This window comes from Amphibalanus amphitrite, unplaced genomic scaffold (genome assembly GCF_019059575.1).
Source record: "Amphibalanus amphitrite isolate SeventyFive unplaced genomic scaffold, NRLGWU_Aamphi_draft 000163F_arrow, whole genome shotgun sequence".
NCBI classification, from domain to species: domain Eukaryota; kingdom Metazoa; phylum Arthropoda; class Thecostraca; order Balanomorpha; family Balanidae; genus Amphibalanus; species Amphibalanus amphitrite.
The window spans coordinates 502759-528177 of NW_024881658.1; the positions used below are offsets into that span (position 1 = coordinate 502759).

The 25419-nt window shown below is 49.5% G+C and overlaps 2 protein-coding genes across 5 annotated transcripts; one reads left to right on the forward strand and one right to left on the reverse strand.

The window, feature by feature from the left end:
- The first annotated feature begins 401 nt into the window (after window positions 1–401).
- Window positions 402–16922, forward strand: LOC122383413 (serine hydroxymethyltransferase, mitochondrial-like). Of its 4 annotated transcripts, none has more exons than XM_043369778.1 (12): window positions 402–488; window positions 727–875; window positions 1693–1842; window positions 6768–6847; window positions 11934–12134; window positions 12566–12770; window positions 13101–13240; window positions 13651–13813; window positions 14179–14287; window positions 14613–14759; window positions 15078–15185; window positions 15479–16922. In XM_043369778.1, the coding sequence occupies exons 2-12, from the start codon at window positions 831–833 to the stop codon at window positions 15607–15609; spliced, it is 1479 nt and encodes a 492-aa protein (XP_043225713.1). In that variant the 5' UTR covers window positions 402–488; window positions 727–830; the 3' UTR covers window positions 15610–16922. The 4 variants fall into 4 exon arrangements, with proteins under 4 accessions (XP_043225713.1, XP_043225710.1, XP_043225712.1 ...); XM_043369775.1 differs by lacking the exon at window positions 402–488 and adding an exon at window positions 548–605; XM_043369777.1 differs by lacking the exon at window positions 402–488 and adding an exon at window positions 574–601.
- Window positions 16923–17122: 200 nt separating this feature from the next.
- LOC122383412 (protein O-mannosyl-transferase 2-like) lies at window positions 17123–25248 on the reverse strand. The gene is made up of 16 exons (XM_043369774.1): window positions 25088–25248; window positions 24210–24326; window positions 23974–24058; window positions 23613–23723; window positions 23022–23130; window positions 22595–22703; window positions 22202–22361; window positions 21737–21849; window positions 21236–21463; window positions 20609–20792; window positions 19917–20077; window positions 19423–19520; window positions 18830–19153; window positions 18419–18556; window positions 17781–17892; window positions 17123–17475 (listed from the first exon to the last, which is right to left on the reverse strand). Exons 1-16 carry the CDS (start codon window positions 25147–25149, stop codon window positions 17370–17372), a joined length of 2217 nt encoding a protein of 738 aa, XP_043225709.1. The 5' UTR covers window positions 25150–25248; the 3' UTR covers window positions 17123–17369.
- Window positions 25249–25419: the final 171 nt, after the last annotated feature.

Here is a 25419-nt window from a genome sequence, read left to right on the forward strand (position 1 = left end):
ATGAGATATGGGTGGTGGCCGGTAGGATGGTAGGATATGATAGGAGAAAAGAATGGGGTCAACGCCTCTTACATTCAGTGGCTTTGGAGGCTTCGATCAAGGGCTATATGACTGCTCTAGAAGCCCGTTGACCCAGATCTTTTATTCTTACCACGGCATAGGCATCCATCGTCATGCTGGTTGTAATTTTTCATTTTTTATAAAAAGCTGCTGCTCTAAATTCCGGTCTTTCTGCTGTCGACAGTATTGGTATTTGTGCGACAATAATTTGCTAAGGAACAGAGTCCTACCATAAAGTTTGGTGGTTCTTTGTACCTGTGACGTCAGCAAATACTTTACTTTTAAACCTTTTTTCACTATTTCCCACCAGAAAATGTGAGTAATTTGGCTTGAGTTTCCTCAGACTTGTACATTACACACAAAAGCTATCAACTATGACTTGCTATGCCAGTTGATACAATCGTTTTGTTTGGCTTGAGAGAAACAAGGTCAGCCATTGGTCTGAACTTTGATGACATCATCAGTTGATCTTTGGAACTCGTTGCACAGTTTACACAATTTACTCGATGGGCTTTCCAGTTTATTTTGAGCTGTCCGCGTTGTGGGTTCGTCCTGTGCACCGGATGTGGCGATTTTTTGCATATTATCATATTCAACATCTTTGTTTTCGACTATTTATTGGTGTCATTCAGCCCTCTCACTCTGGTGTCTTCTTTTGTGTTACAGAATACGGCACGGAAGTAAGCATTTGGAGCTGCTGCTGCCGCGAAGTGCACCTGACGGTCCTTACTGTTCTGGGCTCATTTTTAACAGGCAGATAAATATCAATTATGTCTCTCTACAGCACACTTCGCTATTCACTGATTAGCTCGAAAGTGAGTATTTCCATTTTGATTACCTGGCTTATTAACCTATTGTCAGAGGCGGATCCAGCTCAGAGTTTTTTTTTGGGGGGGGGGGGCAAACCATATTAATTTATCGATTCTTTCCATGCATTGTTCTTAGGCGTAATGTTAAAATCTTGCCGTTTGGGGGGCAAATGCCCATTTTGCTCCCTGGATCCGCCACTGCCTATTGTGATTGAATAATGAATTTAATTGCACGATTGATCTGTGCGTGTCACGTGTAACGTAAGCCCAAAAGCTAAAATATTTGATATATAATTAAAAGATTGACTTTATGCCAAAGATCTAGAAATCTGTAAAAATGAAAAAATTCCTGCATGAAATGCATTGGGTAGCTTTAAGCCTCTGCCCAAGGGGCTTTTGTGCTGCCCAGCTCTGAGCTTACAACTGATGGCCCTTGATTCATGCAGATTAAAATGTTTTAGAAGTGGAGAGATAAAAGTTAAAGCATACCTGGGCTTTGATTAAAGTCAAATTGAGGGACACTAACCACATAATCAGGTCATGTCATTCGCTAACCTATTCTGTCAAACAGTCTAGTAAAATTCTCTGTATGGTCCGAAATTGTCACAACTTTGCAATGCCAGCAGTGCAAAAGAATCTTTGTCAAGGATATAAAACTTACAGGAAGCAATTGGCATTGTATATTTTTGCCATAGATAGCTGTGCAAGATTTCCAAGCTAGATTGACAATAGACAAGGACAGCTGAAGATAAATTATTCAGAATCTTTTCTAATGATCAACAATGAATCCCCATCAGTATTGATGTGTCCTGTCTGTCTCCAGGTGGGCGGACTGTGCGGCCCGGCGGCTGCCCGGCTCGCCTCCTCCTGGACGGGCCGCGAGGAGCTGAAGGATGACGACCCGGAGATGTGGAGCCTACTGCAGGAGGAGAAGGACCGCCAGGTGCACGGACTCGAGCTCATCGCCTCTGAGGTGGGTCCTGAGCAGCAGGAATGAACCCAAGGAGGTGGCATGCTGTCTGGTTTTGGACGCAGTAGCGTGCACGAAACAGTACGGATGGGCAATGACATTTTGTCTGGGTTGCTATGATCATGATTATGATTAGGTATGGTATGGTGTGGTATTGTGATAACCGTAATTGTGATAATAATGATCGTAACAACGGTGAATGGGATACCGGTGATTGTACCGAAAATGACAATCGTCATAAAGCAACAGTGACTTTTGCTAAAGGAGTGCCATCCCTACGTGGGAATAACTGTCAGTTTTGAACGGCGTCTGATGGCAAATAGCTATTGCCGAGTTCATGAGGTTCCAGCCCAGTTAAACTATGCTTTACCATAAAGCTGGCCTAGATAGGATCGGTATGTCATTGTCAACGATTCTAATTCTATCAACGCACATTTATGTTAGCTTTTATTTATGAAGTTAATATAACATTCAATATATGTCACATTGAATCGCGCCCGTTACACGATGCCCAGTCGCACTGACGTCGTGCGCACTGAAAAAAGTCTGGGAAGGTATCTACCTGGTGATGTCATGTTTACTACTCATTTGATTTTTTTCTGTAGCCGACAACGGGCTAAGTCAAAATATTCGATAGCTTATTGCGAAGCTAAGATACGATGCCAGTGGTTTAGTATCGCCATTATAACGGAAGGCGTTGCTTGTAACGTCCGCTCGCGACGGCCGCTTTCCGTTGGCTCCCCGCCGTAGTGACCTGGTTACTCGGGCTGTTACCATGTTTATGTAACGGTCCATGACTGCCAGTGCCGACATAAGTCAAGGTCAAATGTACAATGGGTCAGTGATAGCTAACAGACGCAGAACTAATTGACTGGAGCTGAAAGGTTTGGCGGGCAGAAATCAGGTCAAATCGTGTCAGCAGAGGTCGATGTGCAAGCCTGCTTTGAGTTCTGGATCCTCAATCAATTGCGACGCGTTGTGGTGTGATTACTGATTAGGTTTTAGGCTGCGCTTTCTTGACATGGCTAGAATTTGGCATCTACGCCGAACATAGTTAACTCGGGTTGTTTGAACTATTTACCGCGGTATGTCCACGATGACATGCTGCATACAGCAGCTGGTCGAGTCAGTGTCATAAAGGAACCCTCCCACCTTAACATTAGATTTGAGTTGAGATAGCCAAAATGGGGTCCCTGGCTCACAATTACCGGTTTCGGCACTCACAACATCGAGAAATGCCTTAAATCGGAAATATTGAATTTCAAAATTGCAGCATTTTGATTCAGAGGGGCTAATGCATAGGAATACCCCTCTGAATGTGTGACGTCAGCGCAGATATCTAACGATTTTTAAATGTTTGACTAAAACGTTTTGTAGCACGCGGTGGTATATGCTGCTTTGCGCGCAACAAATGCCGCACTTTCAAATAAAGTCGCTATAGGAACAGCGAAGATCCCAAAAAAATAAACAAAAGTAAAAGTCTAATATCTTGAAAACCGGTGAATATTTTTCGATGAAATTTGGTAGATATTTGTTTTTGCTCTTTCTGAACCGAGCGACATCACTTTCATGCCAATTCATTAACTTTTTTGAAGGTGGGAGGGTCCCTTTAATTGCCTCACACTCGGCAGAGTGGCCGTTCATTTTCTCTGTTTAGTTTCTGCCTGTCCGCTGCGGGGCCAGAGCTCTCAGGCGCCCACCCTATTGCTGCGCTCCAGTCGCCCGCCACAGACCTACACGCGCTCGCGAGTCGACCTCAGTCGCCCGGCGAAAAAAAATGAAAACTAGCCGCACGCTGGTCGGCAGACCGGTTTCGTCCAAACTTATCCGGTTTGTCATGCGGTTATAACCGGATCGTTCCGGTTCTAGCTATGGGTCGGCGTTGCTTGACGTCAGAATCAGTGACGGTGGCGGCTGGGCGGTGGCTTACCTCGAGGTCACTCGGTCCGGTCACCTTTAACACGCGCAGTGGAAGGGGGGGCGGATTTCGCCCACCCCTCCTGTTTTTCGCCGATAACTCGCGCCGCAAACATGATATTAATGTGAAATTTTGGCTACCTGTCCAGAATTGAACTGCGGATCTTCTCGTGCAAGAAATAAAAAAATCGGGTCACAACTTTTCTAGTAATAGCGGTGTAAAGTCAAACATCCTGCCGCCGCGGCGGCGCGGCGGCCGGCGCTAGCCGTTACGCGCCGCCTGAATTGTAGACTGTGCCGGGGCGGGACGGTTCCGTCTTTACATCGCGCTCCTTACCGCTGATTATATTCGATTCGCGTCAAATTTTGTGAGAAGACTAAGAAATGTACAGGCAATCTTATGGTCAAAGAATTTTGAAAATCGGCCGGTAACAACTTGAGTTATGAGTGTGTAAACACAAAATTGTGATTGCCGCGTTTCCCGCGTCCGCCGATCCCGCCTCAGCCGGCGACATCTTACGCTTAGCAGGCTTCTAACTGCCATATTTATTGTTGGATTAACAAGAAATTCACCATTCATACTTACAAATGTATGTTCTTTCGTATAGTGAAAGAAAAAAGAAAATCGGCCGGTAACTTTTTGAGTTATCGGCGTGTAAACGCAAAAAAGTCGCTAATATGGCAGATTTGACCACTTTTGACCTCATTTGACCTTGAAGATATTGACCTAGGGTCATGAAATTCACACACAACAGAGTTCCCCTGGGCCCCCACCTACCCTCCAAATTTCGTCTTCCTAGCTCCAGTGGGAGCTGAGATCTTAGGGGGGGCGACATCCGCCCCCCCCCCCTTCCACTGGGCGTAGTACTCGCAACCCTTCCACTGCGCGTGTTAAAGGAAGGGTGCCACCTTTTGGACACAACGCAGTTTTTACAAGATTAGCCTCACATGAAACTAAAAACCGGCTTCACTTACCTATGCTCGAGACGGTCAGCATTGAATCCGCACGTGAAGTTATCATTTGCGAGTTTTGCTGCCAGCATTCGGGCAGGCAAAAATCTTCAGCACTATTTCCTCGTCGTGTTAAGGGTATTTTATAAAACATGAAATCAGCAAAGGTATGTATAAAAGTTATACTTTTGAAGCATGTTTTATCATTTTGAAAGGGTATATTTTTCCTTTATGGTATACACTTAAGTTTTAAAATTTTAATTGGGAAGTTTTTCTAGTAAGTTGCATGAAGGGTGAAGGGTTCCATAGATCTCTTAAGCATTGTAAAGGAAAAACCTTTACTCGACTTATTTGATGTTCTTTAACTGTTGGCAAATATGGCCAACAGTTACCTACTTGGTTACCTACAACTTAGTTCAAATCATGATATCTTCTTCCTTTTTATTTGTTCATCTTTTTGTCTCAGTTGCGCCATCAATGCAAATGGCAGAATGATATGTTGCCATGACAACAGGATATGCCAGCCGTCCTAGCTGCCACATCAAACGACCTTGAGTTGTAGTGGTGATATAAACAACGATCTTTTTTTTGGCCAATGTATTAAATGCAATGTTTCGGTTTTTTGTATATTGTGGACGCGCTAACCACGTCTAAAAATTCAAATAAGTAAAATAGATTCATAGAACAAAAATTTCGGAAGGTGGCACCCTTCCTTTAATGGGACGTCATGATTTTTTTTTTCAAACTACCAACCTCGTTGCTTGTAGGTCGACAAACATATTCATTGCTCAGGGGCTTGGGCAGTGGGTACGATGTGCTCAACATTCGAGTTCCGTTGCTTTGCTTTGCATGGTTTACGGGACACGATCTGATGTCTCCTTTGCATTTGTTGCCAGGGGTGTTGGACATCCATAAATGGTGTAGTTGCACCTCCGATATGCAGGTGTTTCGGACATGCATGCTGCGTGACCAGACTGATATCCCAACAGCGAGCATTCACCGTTGGACAGACACGCCGCCTTCCGAAAGCGGTCGAGCAGCGTCGTGACTGCAGATGGCTGCCAGCAAGACGCTATGTTAGTTGCCATGCAAACCCGCAACAACCACGTGTTGCATAACCGAAGCTTATATGGTCATAGGGTTATTCGGCGAAATGTGGCATTTGATGTCAGATTGCTGACAAAGGCAAGAGTTTTAAATTTTAGCGGCGAGCCGAGTGGTTGTCATGTTATTTGCTTACAGTGATTAGATCAACTAGGAGTTGTGTGATTATCAAATTATCAAGAACGAAACACGATCAATTATCAAGCTTTTATCGTAGACCTCATGAACGTGATGCTTAGACTTGAAATGATGTTGTGATGTGTCATTTCCTCGTGTCTAATAAGGCCTTCAGTCTAGGCATTAGGCACCGTTGGGTAATTGCCTGTTTGTTGTGTATTTGAGTGCGTTTACCGCCGCTCGGGGTTCGGCGACCGGCGCGTTGTGCCGGTGCGGGCGGAGTTGGCGGCCGGCCAGCCACCCCAGCCGTTCGCGCCGGTCGGCTCTGGGCCGAGCCCCCAGCCATGGGGTCCGGCAACCGCCGCCAGCGCCGGGCCGCGTGCCGCCGCCGACCGGCCCGGCGGGTTGGCCTGGCGCGGCGCCAACGCTGCAGGGCGGGCCCGCTGCACCGGCAGACGGTGACGCAATGGAGCCGGCAGTTGTCTTCACTTTCCATGTGCTGGGGACTGGCGCAAGGGTAATTCATAGAATCAGGCTAATGGCAAATATGAAAACTGTTCTGATAATTATGCAAGCATTAAAATGGACTTCCTATACTTGATGCTCATTTAAGTAAAAATGAGTTATCTTCCATGCCAATGTGACGGTCACCAGACACCAGGCACGATTTAGGGGGCACGATCGTCGAAGAAAAAACAACCGTGTCTGTCCCCATCAAAATCTTAAGCAAGATGTAGCCTGTAGGGAGGCTAGCTCTGTCTGGAGCCCCGCTCATTTGACGATGTGTAGCCGGGAGTCCCTTTGCTAACAGTCGCATGCCTCCTGTGTGCGTGTTTCAGAACTTTGTCAGCCGCGCCGTCCTGGAGACGATGGGCTCCTGCCTCCACAACAAATACTCGGAGGGCTACCCGGGACAGAGGTGAGTGTGTTACAACAAATACTCGAAGGGCTACCCGGGACAGAGCCCAGAGGTGAGGGTTACCCTGGACAGAGGTGAGTGCACCGCAGCACATACTCGGAGGGCTACCCGGGACAGAGGTGAGTGTTCCGCTCCCTCAGGCGTCAGACACGGCTGCTGGACGGGCGCAAATGGAGTTTGGCCCGGAATGATACAAAACACATTGAATGTAGATAGCGGACTGCATTGTCACGGTTGCATACCGAAGAACGCGGCGTGGCTGTTGGGGCGACTCTGACTGATCCTGGCGTATCCTCGGCTACCTCCTCACCCCCCCCCCCTTCCCCTGCGCTATTTTCCCCGATCACAGTTCACGGTTCGTCGGAAGGTCATCTCAGGCTCAAAAGAAACGATTTATACCATTCGAAAGCTGACGATACGCTGAATCCGAAAGTGTAATTTTTATCAAAATCTATCGATGGCCTTTTTTGAAAATTGCGTTTTTGTAAAAACTTAATAATTTTTTATTCAACGGGCTGTCCCAGACATTCTTGAAAATATAAACATGTATTTTTGAGTTCCAGTGAAAGCTGAATGCCAAAAGAACAATATCTAGCGGAGCAATATTTCCAAACATTAATATGCGTCTCCCATAGTCGACAATAAGGCGCAATTACACAGCTCAGTGTCACGATGGACCAAAGCGGCAGCCACACAGAAGCGTGAAATGACCCTTATCGACTCGCAGACCAGGCGCTCTCGGCCCGCCTGACCGGCCACGGAAAGAACGTTCGGCTCTCGTTCTACTAAACAAATGTCATATTTGTCAGTTTAACTGTCCTCATCGCTATTAAAGTTATTCAGGATACTTGTGAAGAAAATTCATTGCCCTGTCACCTTCACATCATGCATTAATTTACATTTGTTCATGTCCACTTTGCTCAATTGAGCTTGGTATCATGCCCATATAAGGAAAATTGGCCGCGCTGAAATGTCAGAGGTTGCACCGGCCTCAGCTCCGGTGGAGTGGGGGTAGCGCCCGGTAGGGCAGGGTAACCTTTGACCGGTCGCACGGCCGAGCAGCTGTCACCAGTACAGCCTCTGACAGTGAAACCCCGCTCACTTCCCCTGCGCGGGCACTTAGCGCAGCTGGATGGAACAAAACATGTATAAGAAAAATGTAAATTGAAGCATGTTTTAAATCAAGCAGAACAATGAATTTTCTTCACAAGTATCCTGAATAACTTTAATAGCGATGTGGACAGTTAAACTGACAAATATGACATTTGTTTAGTAGAACGAGAGCCGAACGTTCTTTCCGTGGCCGGTCAGGCGGGCCGAGAGCGCCGGGTCTGTGAGTCGATAAGGGTCATTTCACGCTTCTGTGTGGCTGACTTTGGTCCATCGTGACACTGAGCTGTGTAATTGCGCCTTATTGTCGGCTGTGGGAGACGCATATTAATGTTAGGAAATATTGCTTCGCTAAATATTGTTCTTTTGGCATTCAGCTTTCACTGGAACTCGAAAAAACATGTTAATTTTTTCAAGAATGTCCGGGACAGCCCGTTGATTAAAAAATTATTAAGTTTTTACAAAAACGCAATTTTCAAAAAAGGCCATCGATCGATTTGGATAAAAATTACATTTTTGGATTCAGCTCACCGTCAGCTTTCGAATGGTGTATACCGTTTCTTTTGAGCCTGAGATGACCTTCCGACGAACCGTGAGTTGTGATCGATAGGTAATAACTCGGCCGGCCTAGCGGAGGCGAGTAGCCAGAGCGATGGCACGGCTCTTATATGAAGTTCGGCTTATTCGACCGCCCATTCGCCACGGAGGCCAACATTGAGCGTTGACGAATGCCTCTCGAGATTTGTTAATCGTCTGAGCAACGGCCGGCGAATGTTCAGTCATTAGATCACGTTAGGATAGAGAGTCTTAGGAGCGAATTCCATGTGATCAGGATCTCCAAGTCGGACCGACCGCTAGCTCGGTGGTTTATACGGCGCTCTTGCCGTCGCATTGGAGCAGAGAGGGTAGACCGTTGGCCTGGTGGGCGTCCGGCCAACGAAAATCCCGCTCTGACGGTACTGGCGTGGCAGCCTCAGGCCTGATGGGGGGGGGGGGGGGGGAGACACGTGCTGTTAGTGGCCCGTAGACAGCGAGCGGGTGTGAATGGGATGTCTCGGAGCTGACAGCTGAACGAGGTCGTCATATGGCGTACGGGATCGTTTCGAGTGTCGCCGGTACAGGCCCGTGAATCCGTGTGATCTGAGTGGGATTTAACCCTCGCATGTGTAGGGGGGGGGGTCGGATGGACCCCCCCCCCATGGTTTTTCGCGAATAACTCGCGTAAAAAGCGGCCAATCGCGACGAAACTTTCAGTACCCTCGCATTGATCAATTTTACACCTACCCTGAAAATTTCATGACCCTGACCCAAATGACCTTTGACCTGTGACCTCTTTTCCGAGACCATGTTTGGCCGTAATCGCGATTTCGCGTATGTCGGCTCGCACTAGCCGCGTGTTTGCAAGCTTTTCGTGGTTTCAAACGTTCAAACATGTGATTTGATGTTACTCCCGTGTGTGTCAAGGTCACCTGAAGGTCATGTCAAGTCATTGACCTTTGGTGACCTCGGGTGACCTCGGGTCACTTTTTCGAGTTTTACATGTTTCTAGGCTAGTTTTTGGAGCTGAATTCGAATTTAGCAACCATTTGAACATTTACGAAGTAGTTTTGGTGACTTCGTAACATGTTACGAAGCTGTCAGAGGCGGTTGACACGTACTACGAATACCCGTCACGACGCCTACTGGTTGACCTGACCTGACCTGACCCGACCTGGTCTAAATGCTTCAAGACATCATCTGTGATCAAAACTAACACGATATTCGTGATCAGCACCCCGAAAAACCCCTTAGCAGCCACACTTTACGACTTTCTAACAGGTCCCGATTTTCCCGACTTTGGGTCATTGACCTGACCTGGAAGGTCAACCAATGACCTAGGACCTTAAAATTGGGTATCATCCGCTTCCTCTCGTCACGGGCAACACGCTCGTTTTTTCCGCGAAGCTCTAGCTCGATCAGGGGCCAAACGGCAAGGGGGGGGGGTCCAACCGACCCCCCCCCCTACACATTAGAAGCTGGAAAACGCCGCACACATGCGAGGGTTAATGATTTTGAGATGACAACTGCTTCACAGAGTTTCTTTTTTATATTGAAAACTATTGAAAAAGTCGTTGGACGTAGGCATTCCGTTCGTGTTACCGGGCGGGCTGAGTCTGAGGCGCCATGAGACGCGGTACACGACCTTCCGGCTTTCGGGCGCTGTGCTCCTCTATCCGACACCGGATTCTAGTGTCATTACCAGCCCCATCTCACCCGTCCCTTCAGTACGGGATACGGCGGCTGCTACCAGCTCGTATTGAGCGGTACCCGCCCATGACGGCGACGCTGGTGGAGCTAAAAATGGCTCTCTGATCATTTTATGTCTCCATCTTACCCTTTGATTAACTTTTAGTGTGAGTATATCTCTTCTAAAGCCTGACGCAGATGTAAAATATGTAGGTACACGTATATTCAAGACCGCAGCTCTGGTAACGAACGTATCGTGTCTCTGGCGTGTTAGTGGCGCGGCCACGGCCCGACCACCGCCCCTCCATCTCCGCTCTGTTTACATCTGGTGCCAGCGGGCCCCGCTCTGGACTGTGTTGGTACGGAGCTGACCTTCGTGGTGTCAGGGGACGGCCAGGCCCCCGCCGACGGTGACACTTGCACCGAGACCCGGCAGAGAGGCTGATAAAAAGCACGCTATATTTACCCACTGCATGGGTTTGTCGGTTTTTGCTATATGCTTGACGCCGTAGATTTATCCTTTTTACGGCAAATATCGGGCATTGAATCAGCCAGTATCTTGTGTGCATTGGCAAACATGTGATCAGGGCTGCGGAGTCGGAGTCGGAGTCGGAGTTGGAGTCGGTCGGAGTCGACAGTTGTGACCGGAGTCGGAGTCGGAGTCGGAGTCGATTTTAGAAACCCGAGCCGGAGTCGGAGTCGGAGTCATCGAAAATCTGTCGACTCCGCAGCCCTGCTAGGTCTGCGGAGTCGGAGTCGGGAGTTGGAGTCGGTCGGAGTTGACAATTCTGCCCGGAGTCGGAGTCGGAGCTGGTTTTTGAAAGCCGCAGTCGGAGTCGGAGTCGGAGTCGCCGAAAATCCATCGACTCCGCAGCCCTGCATGTGATCGTTATTATTGTGACATCACGGATTCACGTTGACTGTCACGTTGACTACCGCAGCACGTAGCGTCAATATTGTTACCCCCGTCTCAGTCGCTGCGGGCTGCGTATTGCGTAGTTCTGCTCAGTGATCGCTGAGCCCCCACTCAGAGGCCCTGTTTCTCGGTCAGGGGACTGTGTTGCACTCCGGAGGGCTCGTCTGCCGCGGCCAGAGGGCTTTGTCTCATTGGAAGTTGTCTGCCGTGGCCATACCGACTTCCCGCGCTTCTGTCTGCCCAGTTCAGAATATAGCCTCTGGTCCATACCATGCGGCTTATACACCTGAGTTGACCACTACGACGATCGGTGCTTGTACCTTGCGACCCCCGACGTGTGGCCAGCTCTAGGGGCGGTGGGTCACGGCGACCGTCTGTTTAGCTGTGGCCCTGCAGAGGCACGGCCGTGAGGCCCGTGGGGAGGAAGCACCAAAGCAAACAAATAGTGGCCGATAGGATAGTCCGTCCTGATAGTGGTCATCGAATCGTTGGCACATCACGATATGATGCTGGTTATGTGTTATGTGTTGGAGTACAAGGAAAAATATATGCCAATACACTTGGCAAAGCCTGAAGTTCCCCCTGGGTGATGAATTCCCGATGCCTGCGGCTTGCGTCATTTGTGGGATGCGTAGTGTGTGACATTTGCTTAGCTTTGCTAATGACCTTAGCTAATGAGTCATCGATAATCACACTCAGGCAGGTGCTCTCAGCCATCGTCCCATTTGCCCCCCCCCCCCCACAGCTGTTCTAATATTCCTGCTACCGACATCTCATCCGACCCGTGAACAGCAATGCACCGTTCTCACCCTCCCCGCCTCCCTTCGCTCCCAGGTACTACGGCGGCACGGAGGTGGTAGACAAGGTGGAGCTGCTGTGTCAGCAGCGCGCGCTGGACCTGTACCGCCTGGACCCGGCGCGCTGGGGAGTCAACGTGCAGCCCTACTCGGGCTCTCCGGCCAACTTTGCGGCGTACACGGGAGTGCTGGAGCCGCACGATCGACTGATGGGCCTGGACCTGCCCGACGGCGGACAGTGAGTGGGCGGGGTGAGGGAGGGAGAGAGGGGTATGGACTGGAGAGGGTTACGTAAGACATGAGGGAGAGAGAAGAGGAGAAAGATAGCTGAGAGGCAGCTCACTTGAGGTAGAGGCTGGGCCATAAGGGCATCCCGGCAATGGATTATATAATGTGTTCACTCGGTCACTAAAGCATGTCTCACACCGACCCTGCCGCTGCCAGTTATTAGAAAGGCGATAACCCGACTCGAGACAGGTTTTTGTCGGGCTGTTTTTCGTTGGATTCGTGCTTGCTTTTTGCTGATATTCGTGGGATAGTGTGGACTTGTGTTGTGACCGCTCAACGGTAATTTCACAACATCATTTTCGTTACGCTTCCATTGCGAATGATCCGATATTGACTTCCCTGTGTAATTGCGTTTACCTTCACCTGGCGTTTCCGTCCCAGTCTGACTCACGGCTTCATGACCGAGAACAAGCGCATCTCTGCGACGTCTGTGTACTTCGAGTCGATGCCGTACCGTCTGGACCCGAGCACGGGCTACATCCACTACGACAAGCTGGAGGAGACGGCGCGCCTGTTCCGGCCGCGACTTATCATCGCCGGCACCAGCGCCTACTCGCGCCTCCTCGACTACCCGAGATTCAGAAAGGTCCGTCCGCGGGGGGGGGGGGGGGGCTCCTACCCGAGAAACAGATAGGTCCGTCGCCTTGGGTCCGTCCAAGGCAGGCGCAGCGCACGATAGTCAAACGTTTGGTGTGAGGAGGTGGATTGCGTGACCCGATACTGTTCGCTGCTTTTATAAGTTTTGTTTGGAATCTTCTTTTTATCTATTTTCCGTTCTACGCCACGTACGTTATTGTTTGATGACAATGGAAATTACTGAAAGCATAACAGCTTGAAGGCTTCTACTTGTTACGGAATGTGCTCAAAGTCTTCCACCACGTCTACAGGCGCCCTGACGCTGACACCCTGTCCCCAGATCTGTGACGACGTGAAGGCGTACCTGTTGGCGGACATGGCGCACATCTCGGGCCTGGTGGCGGCCGACGTTATCCCCAGCCCGTTCGACTATGCCGATATCGTCACCACGACCACGCACAAGACGCTGCGCGGCGCCAGGTCAGCCGGTGGTAGGGAAGGGTCGCGGGAGGGTGGGTATCTTGGAGGTGGACAGTCATCTGGCGGATTAGTATGGCGTACTGTTGAGACAGGAGGCACTTTGGTGTAACGAGTGTAGGGAATGGTGGAGTCAAGAAACAGGTACTGAGTGGTTTTCAACGAGGAAAGTGAATGTAAGGCAGAATCAGGCAGGAATGGAGCATGATACAGTGACTTTTTACTGGGGCGTATGCTGCGTGTCACAACCACGAAATCGAAGTTGGCTTGCTGAACTCTGAGCGGTAGTTGTGGCTCAGTTTTGGCTTCCATATATGAGTTATCTGTTTGTAGGTGGCACGACCCGCCCCAACCTGATTCAACACAGCCTGACCTCACTAACTGACCCGTCACCACGGTCCGTCTCTCCACAGAGCGGGTCTGATTTTCTTCCGGCGCGGTGTGCGCTCGGTGGATAAGAAGGGCAAGGAGACGCTGTACGACCTCGAGTACCGGGTCAACTCGGCCGTGTTCCCGGCGCTACAGGGCGGGCCGCACAACCACGCCATCGGCGGCGTGGCCGTGGCGCTCAAACAGGTCAGAGGCGAGACAGCGGTGGGCTGTGAGTGGCCCATCTGACTGGACCTTATCTAACCCGTCATGGGTGAACGGTTAAAAGGCGTAGGTACAGCCGCTTCGCTGTGTGCTTGATCTGCCTGCTGCTGTTTGTGTTTCGTGGGTTGTTTATCTTTTCGTTGTGACAGGTGGAATTACTTGTGTTCAGTAGACCCAGTCCTTCCATAACCTGAGAAGTGGTGTCTTGAGTCTGTTTGGGTAAGATAGACGTCAGCTGAAGTGTGAGATATTTTATGCTTCAGATTTCAGGTACTCTATTTAAAATGTTGTCACCTTTTATACCTCGGCTCCACTGACCAAGCTATGCTCTCCTCCGACTCCGGCAGGCGATGAGCCCCATGTTCAAGGAATACCAGCTGCAGACGCTGAAGAACTCCAAGGCCATGGCTGCGGCGCTCATCAAGAACGGATACTCGGTCGTGTCGGGAGGCACCGGTCAGTGCTGACCGCACACGCACCGTTAATCTGTGTGACTTATAATCCCACCTTGTCGCTCGACGAAAGAGGGAGAAGGGACGCTGGATAAGGTTTAGTTAGTGTGAAGGACATGATGAGAGAGGACGATTATGAGAAATGGCTGTGTTGCAAATGCATGCTTGAGATGTGAGTGCATGTTTGAGATGTGAATGTGGCAGTCAAGACTTGTTCAGTTATTTCAGGCTGCTACCACCTGCTCATCGTATTGTTTGACCTTCCCGCCGCGGCTGTTCGAGTTTTGTGTCCAACCTGTGGTGACCCTTGTGCCCCAACCTTTTCCCAGATAACCACCTAGTGCTGCTGGACCTGCGTCCCAAGCAGCTGGACGGCGCTCGCGTGGAACTCATCTGCAACCTGTGCAACATCACCGTCAACAAGAACTCTGTGCCGGGAGACAAGTCGGCGCTGAACCCCGGCGGCCTCAGGCTCGGTGAGTGGCGTCCGGCTGTCCGGCGGCGAATTGATTATGGCTGGGAATGTGACTCCGGGTGGATGTTGGCGGTTGAGCTAAATAGACATGACGCTTTCGGTGAATTTTGTGTCTCCAGCCCTCCAGTGAATATTGTCATTTGTCAACATTGCATTTAAGGGTGCTGTGCAATTCGAAACTGTTCAGATGCAGGTACCAATTTTTTGCAAACTGTTTAATGGTCATGCTAACTGATCGTGTTAACGAGTATAAGGGACGTCGAGTGACTCTGGTTAGAATCCTTCACCCGCTGACCACTGAAAACGCCCCTGTTCGCAGGCGCCGCCGCACTGACATCTCGTGGCATGAACGAGAACGACTTTGTGTTCATGGTGGGCTTCATCGACGAGGCGGTCAACATCGCCACAGAGCTCAAGGCAAAAACCGGTGGGTGTTCAGCTGAGGGATGTCAGGGTAATGGCAGATTGACTTACTGTGTGTGCTCATGGGTGTTTCGGGGTTATGGATCGAACTTGGATTTCACGTCAGCGCGTTGCTTTTGGGTGAAGAAATCCTTGAATGAACCGCTATATTCGGAATTAATTGTGATGAGTTATCGGAAAATCATGCTATCGGAAACTCATGCTACCGTGGGTTGTAAGATTCAGTCTGTCCTTTGGGTCTGGGTTTAATCACCGATCCCTATCCCAGCTTGACATTGCCTGTGTGTGCTCCCCCAGGCAAGAGTCTGAAGGACTACAAGGCCGGCCTGGCGTCCGACGCCGAAACGGCAGCCAAGATAGCCGATCTCAGGAAGCGAGTGCGCGAGTTCGCCAAGCAGTTCCCGATGCCCGGCTTTGACGACCACTAAGTGCCGTGCGCCAAGCCACAGCCGCCGGCCGCCGCCTTGAACACGGTCAGATGCGATCGGGCTGGTCGGGGCCCATTCTTCCGAGATCAGGGGAACCTTCAGCGGGTACTGTTGACCGTTTGTTTTGTCAGATAATGGTGTGTGCTACCATTGATGTTTTTTATTAAAACGGTCGTTTTTTTCAGTTACCTGTTCAGGTATTTTGAAGGTCGATTTTACGAGGACGTCATGTGAAGCCATGACTGCACAGTGCACAGTATGCACGTGCTTATTCTTATCCATGCCGATTGATATGAATGAGGAAGCTATTTTTAGGAGTCTAGGACGATATCAGCCCAGGATATTCTGCCGCATTCTCCCAATGCTAACTCATGATACCATGACAGGTCGATGTCTGGAGATACGGTGTAGCGGTACATTTATATATAAAACATTGGGGCCCATTTTCGGGCAGGCCATGCAGTGCGTGTTGGCCATTCCCATGCGTCCCGCTCATTCAGTGACAGCAGCTCGCTGCCGTCACATGTGTTATAGCTGTGTATATACTAGAAACACCACTTTCAGTGGCGCTGCCCCTGCCGGCCACTGCCAAAGCCGTGTCCAAGAGTGTGACTGCCCAGCCCCCCTCCCTTCCTCTCTCCCTCTTTCCTCCGCTGACTCCCTCTCCCTCCGTTCCTTCGACATTGTACTTCACTTGTTAGAAGTAGGAGCTGCGTCTGTGGCCACTGGCGGGTTCTGTGCAATTCGAGACTTTCCACTGAGGGTGGTGACTTGCTCATCTGTCCTATAGCGACGGAAGATGTCTCTCATCTGTTTTCTTAGTTTCAAGTCGAGTGTGGGCCTAGTCGTAAGAGATATGTCGGCTGTGTAGAATTACTTAGAAAGATGCTATTGGGTTTGTAGATATCTCGCACCAAATAACGAGAAATAAGTTCGTTCACGACCAAACGAGGGCTCTAAACCCCAGCACTACTTACTCGATGACGAATGCCATTTCGATTTGCTCTCGTCCAATGTCCCCCGTTCTCCACTTCCGTTTCGCTATGTGTTTATCGTATTTCCACACACATTTTCACTCGCTTTGCCTGTTGGATGCTGCCTGAGCAGGGAGCCCTGTGTTCCAACTGTGTGTTATGCAGTGTCCCGGCGGTCTGATGTCGCCTGTGCCGCCATCTATGCTGTTCATCCGCCGTGACCTCCCGTCGCAGTGATATGCGATTCTCGATGGGGTTTGGTTTTGCTCCCAAACCGTGTGTGCGTAGTGTATTTCGTGTATCTTTTCGTGGGTTTTTAAATATATTATTTGGATATTATACTAGAATTTCATATATAACCTCTGTTGTGCTTAAGAAAGCAGCAGTATACGCAAAAACAATGACTGGTAGTCCCTGTAAACCGCTATGATGACCATTGAACATTGAACAGCATCTTTTCCCAGTTATCCGTTAGGTACCACATTGTTGACGCGAATGTGCTTGTTCAAGTGTTGGGACCCGGGGCAAAACTCAGTGGATATCAGACTCTTGTTTATTCTTAGCCGTTCGATTCCGGACAATGAGTACTATATATAAAAAAAACTCAGCCGATCACCGCCCACAGCTGTAACAACAATAACAAACAACTCAATTCATCTTGAAAGATCGATCTGATGACGGAATAACGTTCCTTTCCCCGCTCGCCGGGCTTTCTGTACATCCTCCACTGCGGACTTGAAACTCTGCCGCCGGAATGGAGATAAAAGCGGTGTAGGTCCCTTTCAGCTACAGTAGCCAGGAGTCGAAGTAGAAGTGGTCCTTGATTGTCTCCGGGTGCGCCTCGTCATCTACAGTCACGAGTCCGAACGCCAGAGCCCAGTTGGTGATGAAGCTGAGTGGAGAGAGGGGTAGGGTAGTGAGACGGAGGTTTGAGCGCCAGAGCCCAGTTGGTGATGAAGCTGAATTGAGAGAGGGGGAGGGAGTGAGACTGCGAGACATTTAGTGATGAGTATGCACTTGAAATTGCAGGTGTTGGCGGTTCAGTCTGATGAATGATGCGCCCGCATGGATATATACAGCAATGTTATTGAACAGATATATAGCTGTCATCTGGCGCTGGCAGTTCCCTGAAATAAGAAACTATCATTTGTGCAGGGTCCCTGTCACATAGGTTTACCTGCACACGTTTTCACTCACCTGTTGACGTAGAACGCTGTGAAGGCTGCTACAACGGTGGGCCGAACGAAGGCCCGCAGCCCGGGTCTGAGGAAGCCCTCCAGACGACCAATGGCAGCGTCCGTCAGCAGCCCTGACGGAAAAATCGGGCAGGGTTGTTACCGGGTGCAAGCTCCTCAGAACCCACCTTGCGTAGCTGGGAAAAGCTTGTGTGATTTTCATATATGATCTCAGCCAGACCCCGCGAAGTAATGCGGTACAGCATAGATTCAGGCGTCATACAGCTCCTGCCATCTTGTGGCAGGAACTGAAACGTATAGTGTGCGCTGCTACCGTAGTGCAGTGCCCTGCGGTACAGCATAACTTCAGGCGTTCTGTCTACGCTGGTCTACGCCATCTGGCGACAGAAATATAATAAACATGTGTCACGCTAAATGCGAACTGCGAATGAGTGAATGCAGCGTCTGTAGTTGTTTGTCGTCCTAATTTTATATTGTTACATACACAAATGTCAAATTTACACTTCCTGCACTAAGTGAATAATGCAAAGTTTACGCCATGTTATACACTGGGAGCGCAGCAGGCTACCTGCCTACCGACGTCATACAGCAATGCCTTGTACCTACCTTCCACAGACATCCCTCTGCATCCCGACCCACCTGTGATCATCGTGCTGAAGAAGAAAGCCGGTAGGTAGTGGTGGAAGTAGAGGATGCGTCCCATGGCCCAGAAGGGCAGGTAGTGCAGCGCCCAGCCGGTGGCCAGGAACACCACTCCCTCCACCAGCCGGGAGGGCTCTGAAAGGGCGCCAGACAGGAAAATTGTCATTGAGGCGTGGGGTTAGGTACTGGTACTGTGTATGTAAGAGTATTTACCAAACATTTTGTTGAAGTACAAGCTATCGTCGCAGATGCTTTCGCATTTCGAATAGACGTTGAGTCGTAGATTGCATGAAGCTCATCTACAGTCCACAGCTTACATCAGAGGGGTACTCAAGACTCCATTACCGGTAATCTATATCGGCAATTAATTTTATCGAAATTCACTACAGTTCACGGCACGTCTCTCACCTGTTTGCGTGGTCTGCCGGGCGCGGCGGTAGGCGTAGCTGACAGCCAGCACGGGCAGCAGAGCGAGCACTGCCAGGTTCAGGAAGTACACCTGCGGACTGCCTACAAAGTAGAGCGAGTGCATGTCGGACGCGTGGCCCGGACAGCCGCGGTACAGCACCGGCCACATCCACGGCCGGCTGCTCAGGTGCTTCTGGATGCCCTCCTCGCCCTCAAACTCGTAGAACGTCAGACGCTGGTTGGACGCGAACATTACCCGGTGCATCTCGATTATCCTCTGGATGGTTGATAGCTGGAAGCGCTCCTTTAGATTCTCTGCCGGAACTGAAATACGAAGGAAACGGCGGTCACTGGCCAGGGACGCTGAGCTTATTCATGAAAATGGCACTTTTTAAAGTTATATGTTCAATTGTTGTTATAACGAAACCAAGCGGCAAGCAGTGCGTAATGGAGGAATAACATTCATTTTTCCCAAAGACAGTGCAAGTGGATGGTCGTTCTGTAATGGTATTGTATTGTCTTTCTCAATTGATGGGAACATGACGAATTTTTATCAGCAACAATGATCACCAGCCATCTCCCATTCTACTTACTCCTGGGATTGACGTTCTCGTCGATCTGAAACACCTGGCTGGGATCATTGAGATTTAATCCTTTCGGGTCGCAAGCCGCCTCCCATGCGTGATATCCCCTGTAACAGCATCACGCATTATCTCAGCGAGACGCACAAACATATGTACATACATACCGGTTCTCTAGTCGCAGAAATGACGAATTGACACGAGGCAGCATTTGCATAAGCACACATGGGCACGCTTGGTAAGAGGCGTCGCAATGCGATAGCACACAATCATGATACAACTATCCACACATAGAGCAAAATACAACGCAATGGGCAAAAGATAAATCAATCAGCAAAATCGGAACAATTACAGGTGTATTGAAAACTATGGACATTCAGATAAGGCCACAAACACCACGGTGGTATTTTCCAAATAAATCACATACCTATGCGACGTCGCAACACCTACCACCTAGAACCACAGGTCCCTCGGTTCATCTGTGGTCGCCCTCGCCCTGCACTGACCATTCGGGGTACTTGCTGATGCCGGGCCGCAGCGCACAGCCTGTTCGGTTACTGATCAGCCGGAACCCGGGGTGGATGGCCGAGAGAGGCGTGACGCCCGGCTCGGCAGAGGGGTCGTCCACCAGCACCCGCCACACGCCGCCCTCGGGAAACTCGCCGATCTGGGCACAGGTGCATGGCGCTACATATAACTGTATAAACGTGCTCCGGATTCTACACAAATAAAACACTTCTTCCACCCCCGGCGCCATAGATTTAAGTGCATAGCACTTTTGCGCCAATTGCTTATGCTATTTATGAATTTTATGTTGTTCTAGTGTGAATAAATGCTCTCTCTCCCCCCCCCCCACAAAGTCAACAATGGAGCGAACTGCACACTCGCTGCTCTTCCCTTTTCTCTATGCCTGTCTGTCTCTCTTTGTCACTGTCTTTGTGTCTTTCTTTTTGTTTCTGTCGCTGTCTTTGTTTCTCTCTCGCTCCCTCTCTTTCTCCCTCTCACTTTCCTTTTCCCTCTCCCTGTCCCTTTCTCTCTGTCCCTTTCTTTCTTTCTTTCTCTCTCTCTCTCTCTCTCTCTCTCTCTCTCTCTCTCTCTCTCTCTCTCTCTCTCTCTCTCTCTCTCTCTCTCTCTCTCTCTCTCTCTCTCTCTCTCCCTCCCTCCATCCGTCCCCCTCTCTCTCCCTCTCCTCTCTTACCTCGCCGTAGCCACAGGCCATGTACATGTGTTTGGTGATGGCGGCCGGTAGCCGATGGGTCTGAAGATGCCGCTCCGTGAAGACGTTCAACAGACGCACCAGATCGCCGTGCATCACCGGTTCCGGCACGTAGTCAGGAGAGCGCAGGTCGACAATGTCTTCGTCATCGGCGTGCTTGAATGCCCTGACAGATAAAGGGCGGATGTAATGGTCATGATCAGGTGTCATGTGTGTGTCATTATAAGTTGAGCAATCCTACTGTTCTACTGTTATCTATGGTTGATGATAAGCCCAATAATGTCATTCATAATCGTTTGTGTGTTTTGACGTAGCGTTTCAATACAATATTGGCATGATGAGAGTATTGCTTTATGACGTTGTGATCTGGGATTGAAGAGCGTGGATCTTATCACATTTGTTGAAGCGTCAGCCTAAGCTATCACCAGTGTTGTCAACAACGGATGTATGATAGACATTTCATTCTCATTCTGAATTTTATATTACGGCTTCGTTTGTAACAACACTTTCTTTATCCATATTCCGAATTCTGAAACCGTAATCCTGCAGGCAACTACATTTTGTATGTATAGGTACAGAGTTCTATGTGTGTTGCAGTTCACCACTCACCATGCGTTCAGTTCGTCCATGTTCATATCGAACGAGAGTATCTGATGCTCCGCGGTGAACTCGGGCGGGTAGAGGTCGTACGAGGTGGTCAGGTACCCGATGGCCGGTACTGTACTCAGTATGGTGACCTGTGCCCCGTACATGACCACCGGGGGAGTCCGCTGGCCGATCACGTTATCAGGGAACGACAGACGAAACTGGGCCGAGCCCAGGCCAATCCCAGGCATTCTGTAAAACAAACGGCATTTATATTGTATGGGGATACTAACTTCATGTACGTGGCAATTACATGCATGCATGTTTACGGTAACGCTATGTAATGTACACTATATGCTGAATTACTTTCCACATAGATACGGCTCTCAGCTCTCAGAAAATGTTTTGAAATTGATAAGAGTACATTTCTATTGTTTTCGATTATTGAAGATTTTCATAGGCTATGATAAGGCTATGTACGATTATATAGGCTATGTATTTTTCGTGTTTTCGACACTGACTTACGTCGACCCTTCGTCTAGTATCTGTAGATGGAGGGCGAACGTGGCCAGGTACAGCAGGAGCGGCACCAGAATCAGGCCCACGCAGCGCGCCAGTACGTGCTTCACCAAGTTCCACTGAAACAAATCCAGGAGTCAGGAGTCAAGGTGCGCCCGACAGTCTGGTGAAAGATGATTTAACGAGTGGCGACGTCTAAGAAAAGATCATTTACTAGCACAAACATTTTTCACAAAAATTTCATTTGCCGTGAATTATCGCATGTTCGAGCCAACAAAACGTATGCGTAGCGTAAATGACTAAAAGGTCGCAACCCAACGGCAGAAAATAACATTATTTCATTCATTCATTCGTTCATTCATTCATTTTTGTTCGTTCTTTCGTTCGTCCTTTTGTTCGTGGCTTCATTCATTCATTCTTTCATTCATTCATTGCGCCTCCCAGATCCTACGATAACGGCGGCTGCCTCACCAGGCTGGCGGTGAGGTCGCAGTACTGCTCCCAGAGGTCATACACGGCCTGCACTCCGATCAGGGCCACGACAAACGCGCCCACGTACTTGACGGCCATGGTGAGACCCAGGGCGACGCCGGTGGCCGTCATCCACAGCCACCAGCGCAGCCCGAACGGACTGCCGGCGAGGGATGGTGGAGGTCGTTACGGAAGTAAACAAAACAGTCAGCAGGGCCCAAAACTTCCATCCCAGATGCTTCCATCCCAAAACTTACCCCTTAGATGACCATACATCTAAGTGAAAAGCAGAAATGTCTCACAGAAGCCAAAAATCTCTTATTTATATGGGATTAATCGATCCAAATATTCCCTGAAAGTCGAAGACAAACGAAATCACGAGATGTTACTTACTTGTGTCGTTGTGAGGCGAATTTGACGCCGCAGAAGGTCGATAACAGAATGAACCAGAGCAGAATCGGGTCCAGGATGACCAGTCGATTCAAGGCATGGGCTGCCGGATCTGCGAAGATGCGTATTCGTTATGCCTATGCATTAAATGTGCAGCTGCTCATACGTGTAGTAGCAATGGACAACATTTAACGTTATGTCAAGCCTATCCCAATGGTAAGTGAACCTAATCAGATGAAAGCTATTCGTAGCTTTCAATATTCCGTTCTGAAACTATCAACCAAACAGCTGTTCCATTTTACAGCCATCCTGTTACCATGACTTAACCATGCGCGCTAAAGCGTTTGTTCTGACCACAACTGGTAAGCCACTGACTTTGTGGTTGAGGACGAACCAGAGACAATGAACCACAGCACATACATATACTAACCACAGACGATGAGAACGGCCGTCATGAAGGCTGCTGACAGAGACCTGCTGATCTCCCAGACGGTCAGGAACGAGGTGATCACCTGCAAAATGCCGAATGTCGCCACACCCTGTCGGCAACACGCGGCACAGTCGCCTTCAGTCAATGACATCTTCAGGCAACATCGGCATTACGGGTCAGTCACCTTCAGTCAATTGTATCATCAGAAAACATCGACAGTTCGGGTCAGTCACCGTCAGTCAATGAGATCCTCAGTCAACATCTGCCCTCGTCAGTCAATGGTGTCTTCAGTGAACATCATCACTCAGCAGTTTGCGTCACAATCACCTATAACGGCATCTCAGGAAATGTCCGCAGGTGGCGTCAGTCACCCTGAGTCGATTCCATCTTCAGTTAATGTTGCCGGTTTTCCGTCTGTGCAAGTTGCAACGGGCATACCACAGGGGGTTGCAGCTAGAAAGAAGTTGAATGTCGATTTTATACGGTGTACCGTGTTGTTTTATATTGAGAGGCTAACACAATTACTCCTATATCTTTACCGATTCCTACTCATATGATGTTATCTTCTATTCGAGGCAGATATTAGCTTACCATTCTCATGAAGATGTACCACTGGTCGTACGGATACTGGTAGACATGTTTGACGTTGACCAGTTGGGTTCGATTCTGGCCGGCCAGGTACCCGATGCCGCCAATTATCATCTGTAAAGGGGGGGGGGGGGCATCAGACAGTATCGTGATATCGTTCTTGGAATAAAATTGCACACCTCCCTTTTCTCGCAAACCTCGCATGTCATATCTATATTGTGCAGTTGACTCAGAGTCTAACGATATCATTCTATTATCATTCTATCATTCTGACGATAGGAATACCGAACGAAAGTGAGAAGGACTTTGTTATAATATCCATTCCATACAACTCAATATCTGTCCTATGTTTCAGTCACATTACCTTTCCCAGCGGAGGATGCACATCTTGAAAGTACGTCCCATTCAAGTAATGCTGAGAGAACCTCAAGAAATGGTACTCGTCCCATCTGAGAAATCAACAGCGGGAGTCAATCATATGGGTGTCATTTCATTTAAGATAAAAGGGCCAAATTTAGGTTATAGGGCACAGTTACATTTGAGCAGTTATCTCGGCTCTAAGCGCCACCGCGGTCCCTCCTGTCCGTTCCGGGTACATACGTGACGGCTGGCGGGTCTCCGATCTGGTAGTAGCGGAGCAGGCTGGTGACGATCACCAGTGAGACGAGGCTCAGCCACCAGACGACGGCGTACAGTCGACCGCCGCCCTCCGGTTGCCTGAAAACGAATAGTGGGATTCTGACTATATGCAGTACAGACGGCCGCCGCCCTCTGGCTGCCTGAAAACGAACGGGTGACAAAAAAGTGCGGCTCTGAACGGGCGACTTAGAACGATACGGGTCAGAAGGGGCGACTGTGAAGTGTGAACGAAGTAGGTCCATACGTACGAATATGAGCGTGCGTCTCATAAACGTACGACAGTGGACGTATGTACGGTACGAATGTAGTCACATATAATCATGTGAAAGCAAGATTTTGATCGTGCAGCTCTGAAGAAGGTGCCGGTGGATGATGTTGATGTGCAACTATGTACTTTTTTCAACCATACAATGCATTGATTTCATCTGACGGTGGATAAACTCTGTTTAGTTTTATCCACCGTCGTACACAATACTCGCCAAGAGATGTCCCCAAATATAAATACACCCACCGAAAGAAAATACCCCTTTTCGCGTTGCGGAGCAGGCGGGCACCCTAGTAATGTACCTATTTACTGACCAGAGATGTGCTTAATGTTCAGAATCGCCATCTGATTCCATCGGCAGAAAGATAGGTAGGCGAACTATTACACCTGGTACTTGGGTCTTCATGAGCTGTACCTTTTTAGTGGTTGTACAATTTCAGTTGTGCGGGCACTAATATCGTAAAATCACTTTCTCACTATTCCATTGAGATATATGTATAACACACCGATCGCGTCCAAACCGTCGCAATACCAACCCTCTCTCCGTCGAAGTCCCAGCTCCCCCTTCCCTCACCTGGCCTGCTCTGTCCTCTTCTCTGTCACCTTCACCTCCTGTCTGAGCAGCGCTGACAACATGTCACCGTCCTGGACCGGTCACGGTCGCACCGTTCACCGTATGCGCCTCCGCGCCCGTCCGCCCGCCGTCGTCTCGCGTCGCTACTTCTACTGCCTCTGCCGCCGCTCTCCCGGTCGGCCGGAGTTCAGGGTCAGTGACCCATCCGTGCTGGCCCGGCCCGCCGCGGTGGATGAGAGCCTGGGGCTAGTCGGCGCCGAGTAGAGGAGAACGGAGTCCAGCCGAATGCATGCCCGAGTGCATGTCCGCGGTTGGCCGGCCGCCCGCCCGGC

What these genes read in the sequence shown, in the direction of transcription:
- LOC122383413 (XM_043369778.1), top strand. Translation starts at nt 831, where the DNA reads ATGTCTCTCTACAGCACACTTCGCTATTCACTGATTAGCTCGAAA. An exon ending in TGGCCGTGGCGCTCAAACAG is followed by an intron (nt 13,814 to 14,178) that starts GTCAGAGGCGAG and finishes CGACTCCGGCAG; the next exon opens with GCGATGAGCCCCATGTTCAA. An exon ending in AGAGCTCAAGGCAAAAACCG is followed by an intron (nt 15,186 to 15,478) that starts GTGGGTGTTCAG and finishes GTGCTCCCCCAG; the next exon opens with GCAAGAGTCTGAAGGACTAC.
- LOC122383412 (XM_043369774.1), bottom strand. Translation starts at nt 25,149, where the DNA reads ATGTTGTCAGCGCTGCTCAGACAGGAGGTGAAGGTGACAGAGAAGAGG. An exon ending in GGCCGTTCTCATCGTCTGTG is followed by an intron (nt 22,704 to 23,021) that starts GTTAGTATATGT and finishes GCATCTTCGCAG; the next exon opens with ATCCGGCAGCCCATGCCTTG. An exon ending in CGAGAACGTCAATCCCAGGA is followed by an intron (nt 19,154 to 19,422) that starts GTAAGTAGAATG and finishes TTCGTATTTCAG; the next exon opens with TTCCGGCAGAGAATCTAAAG.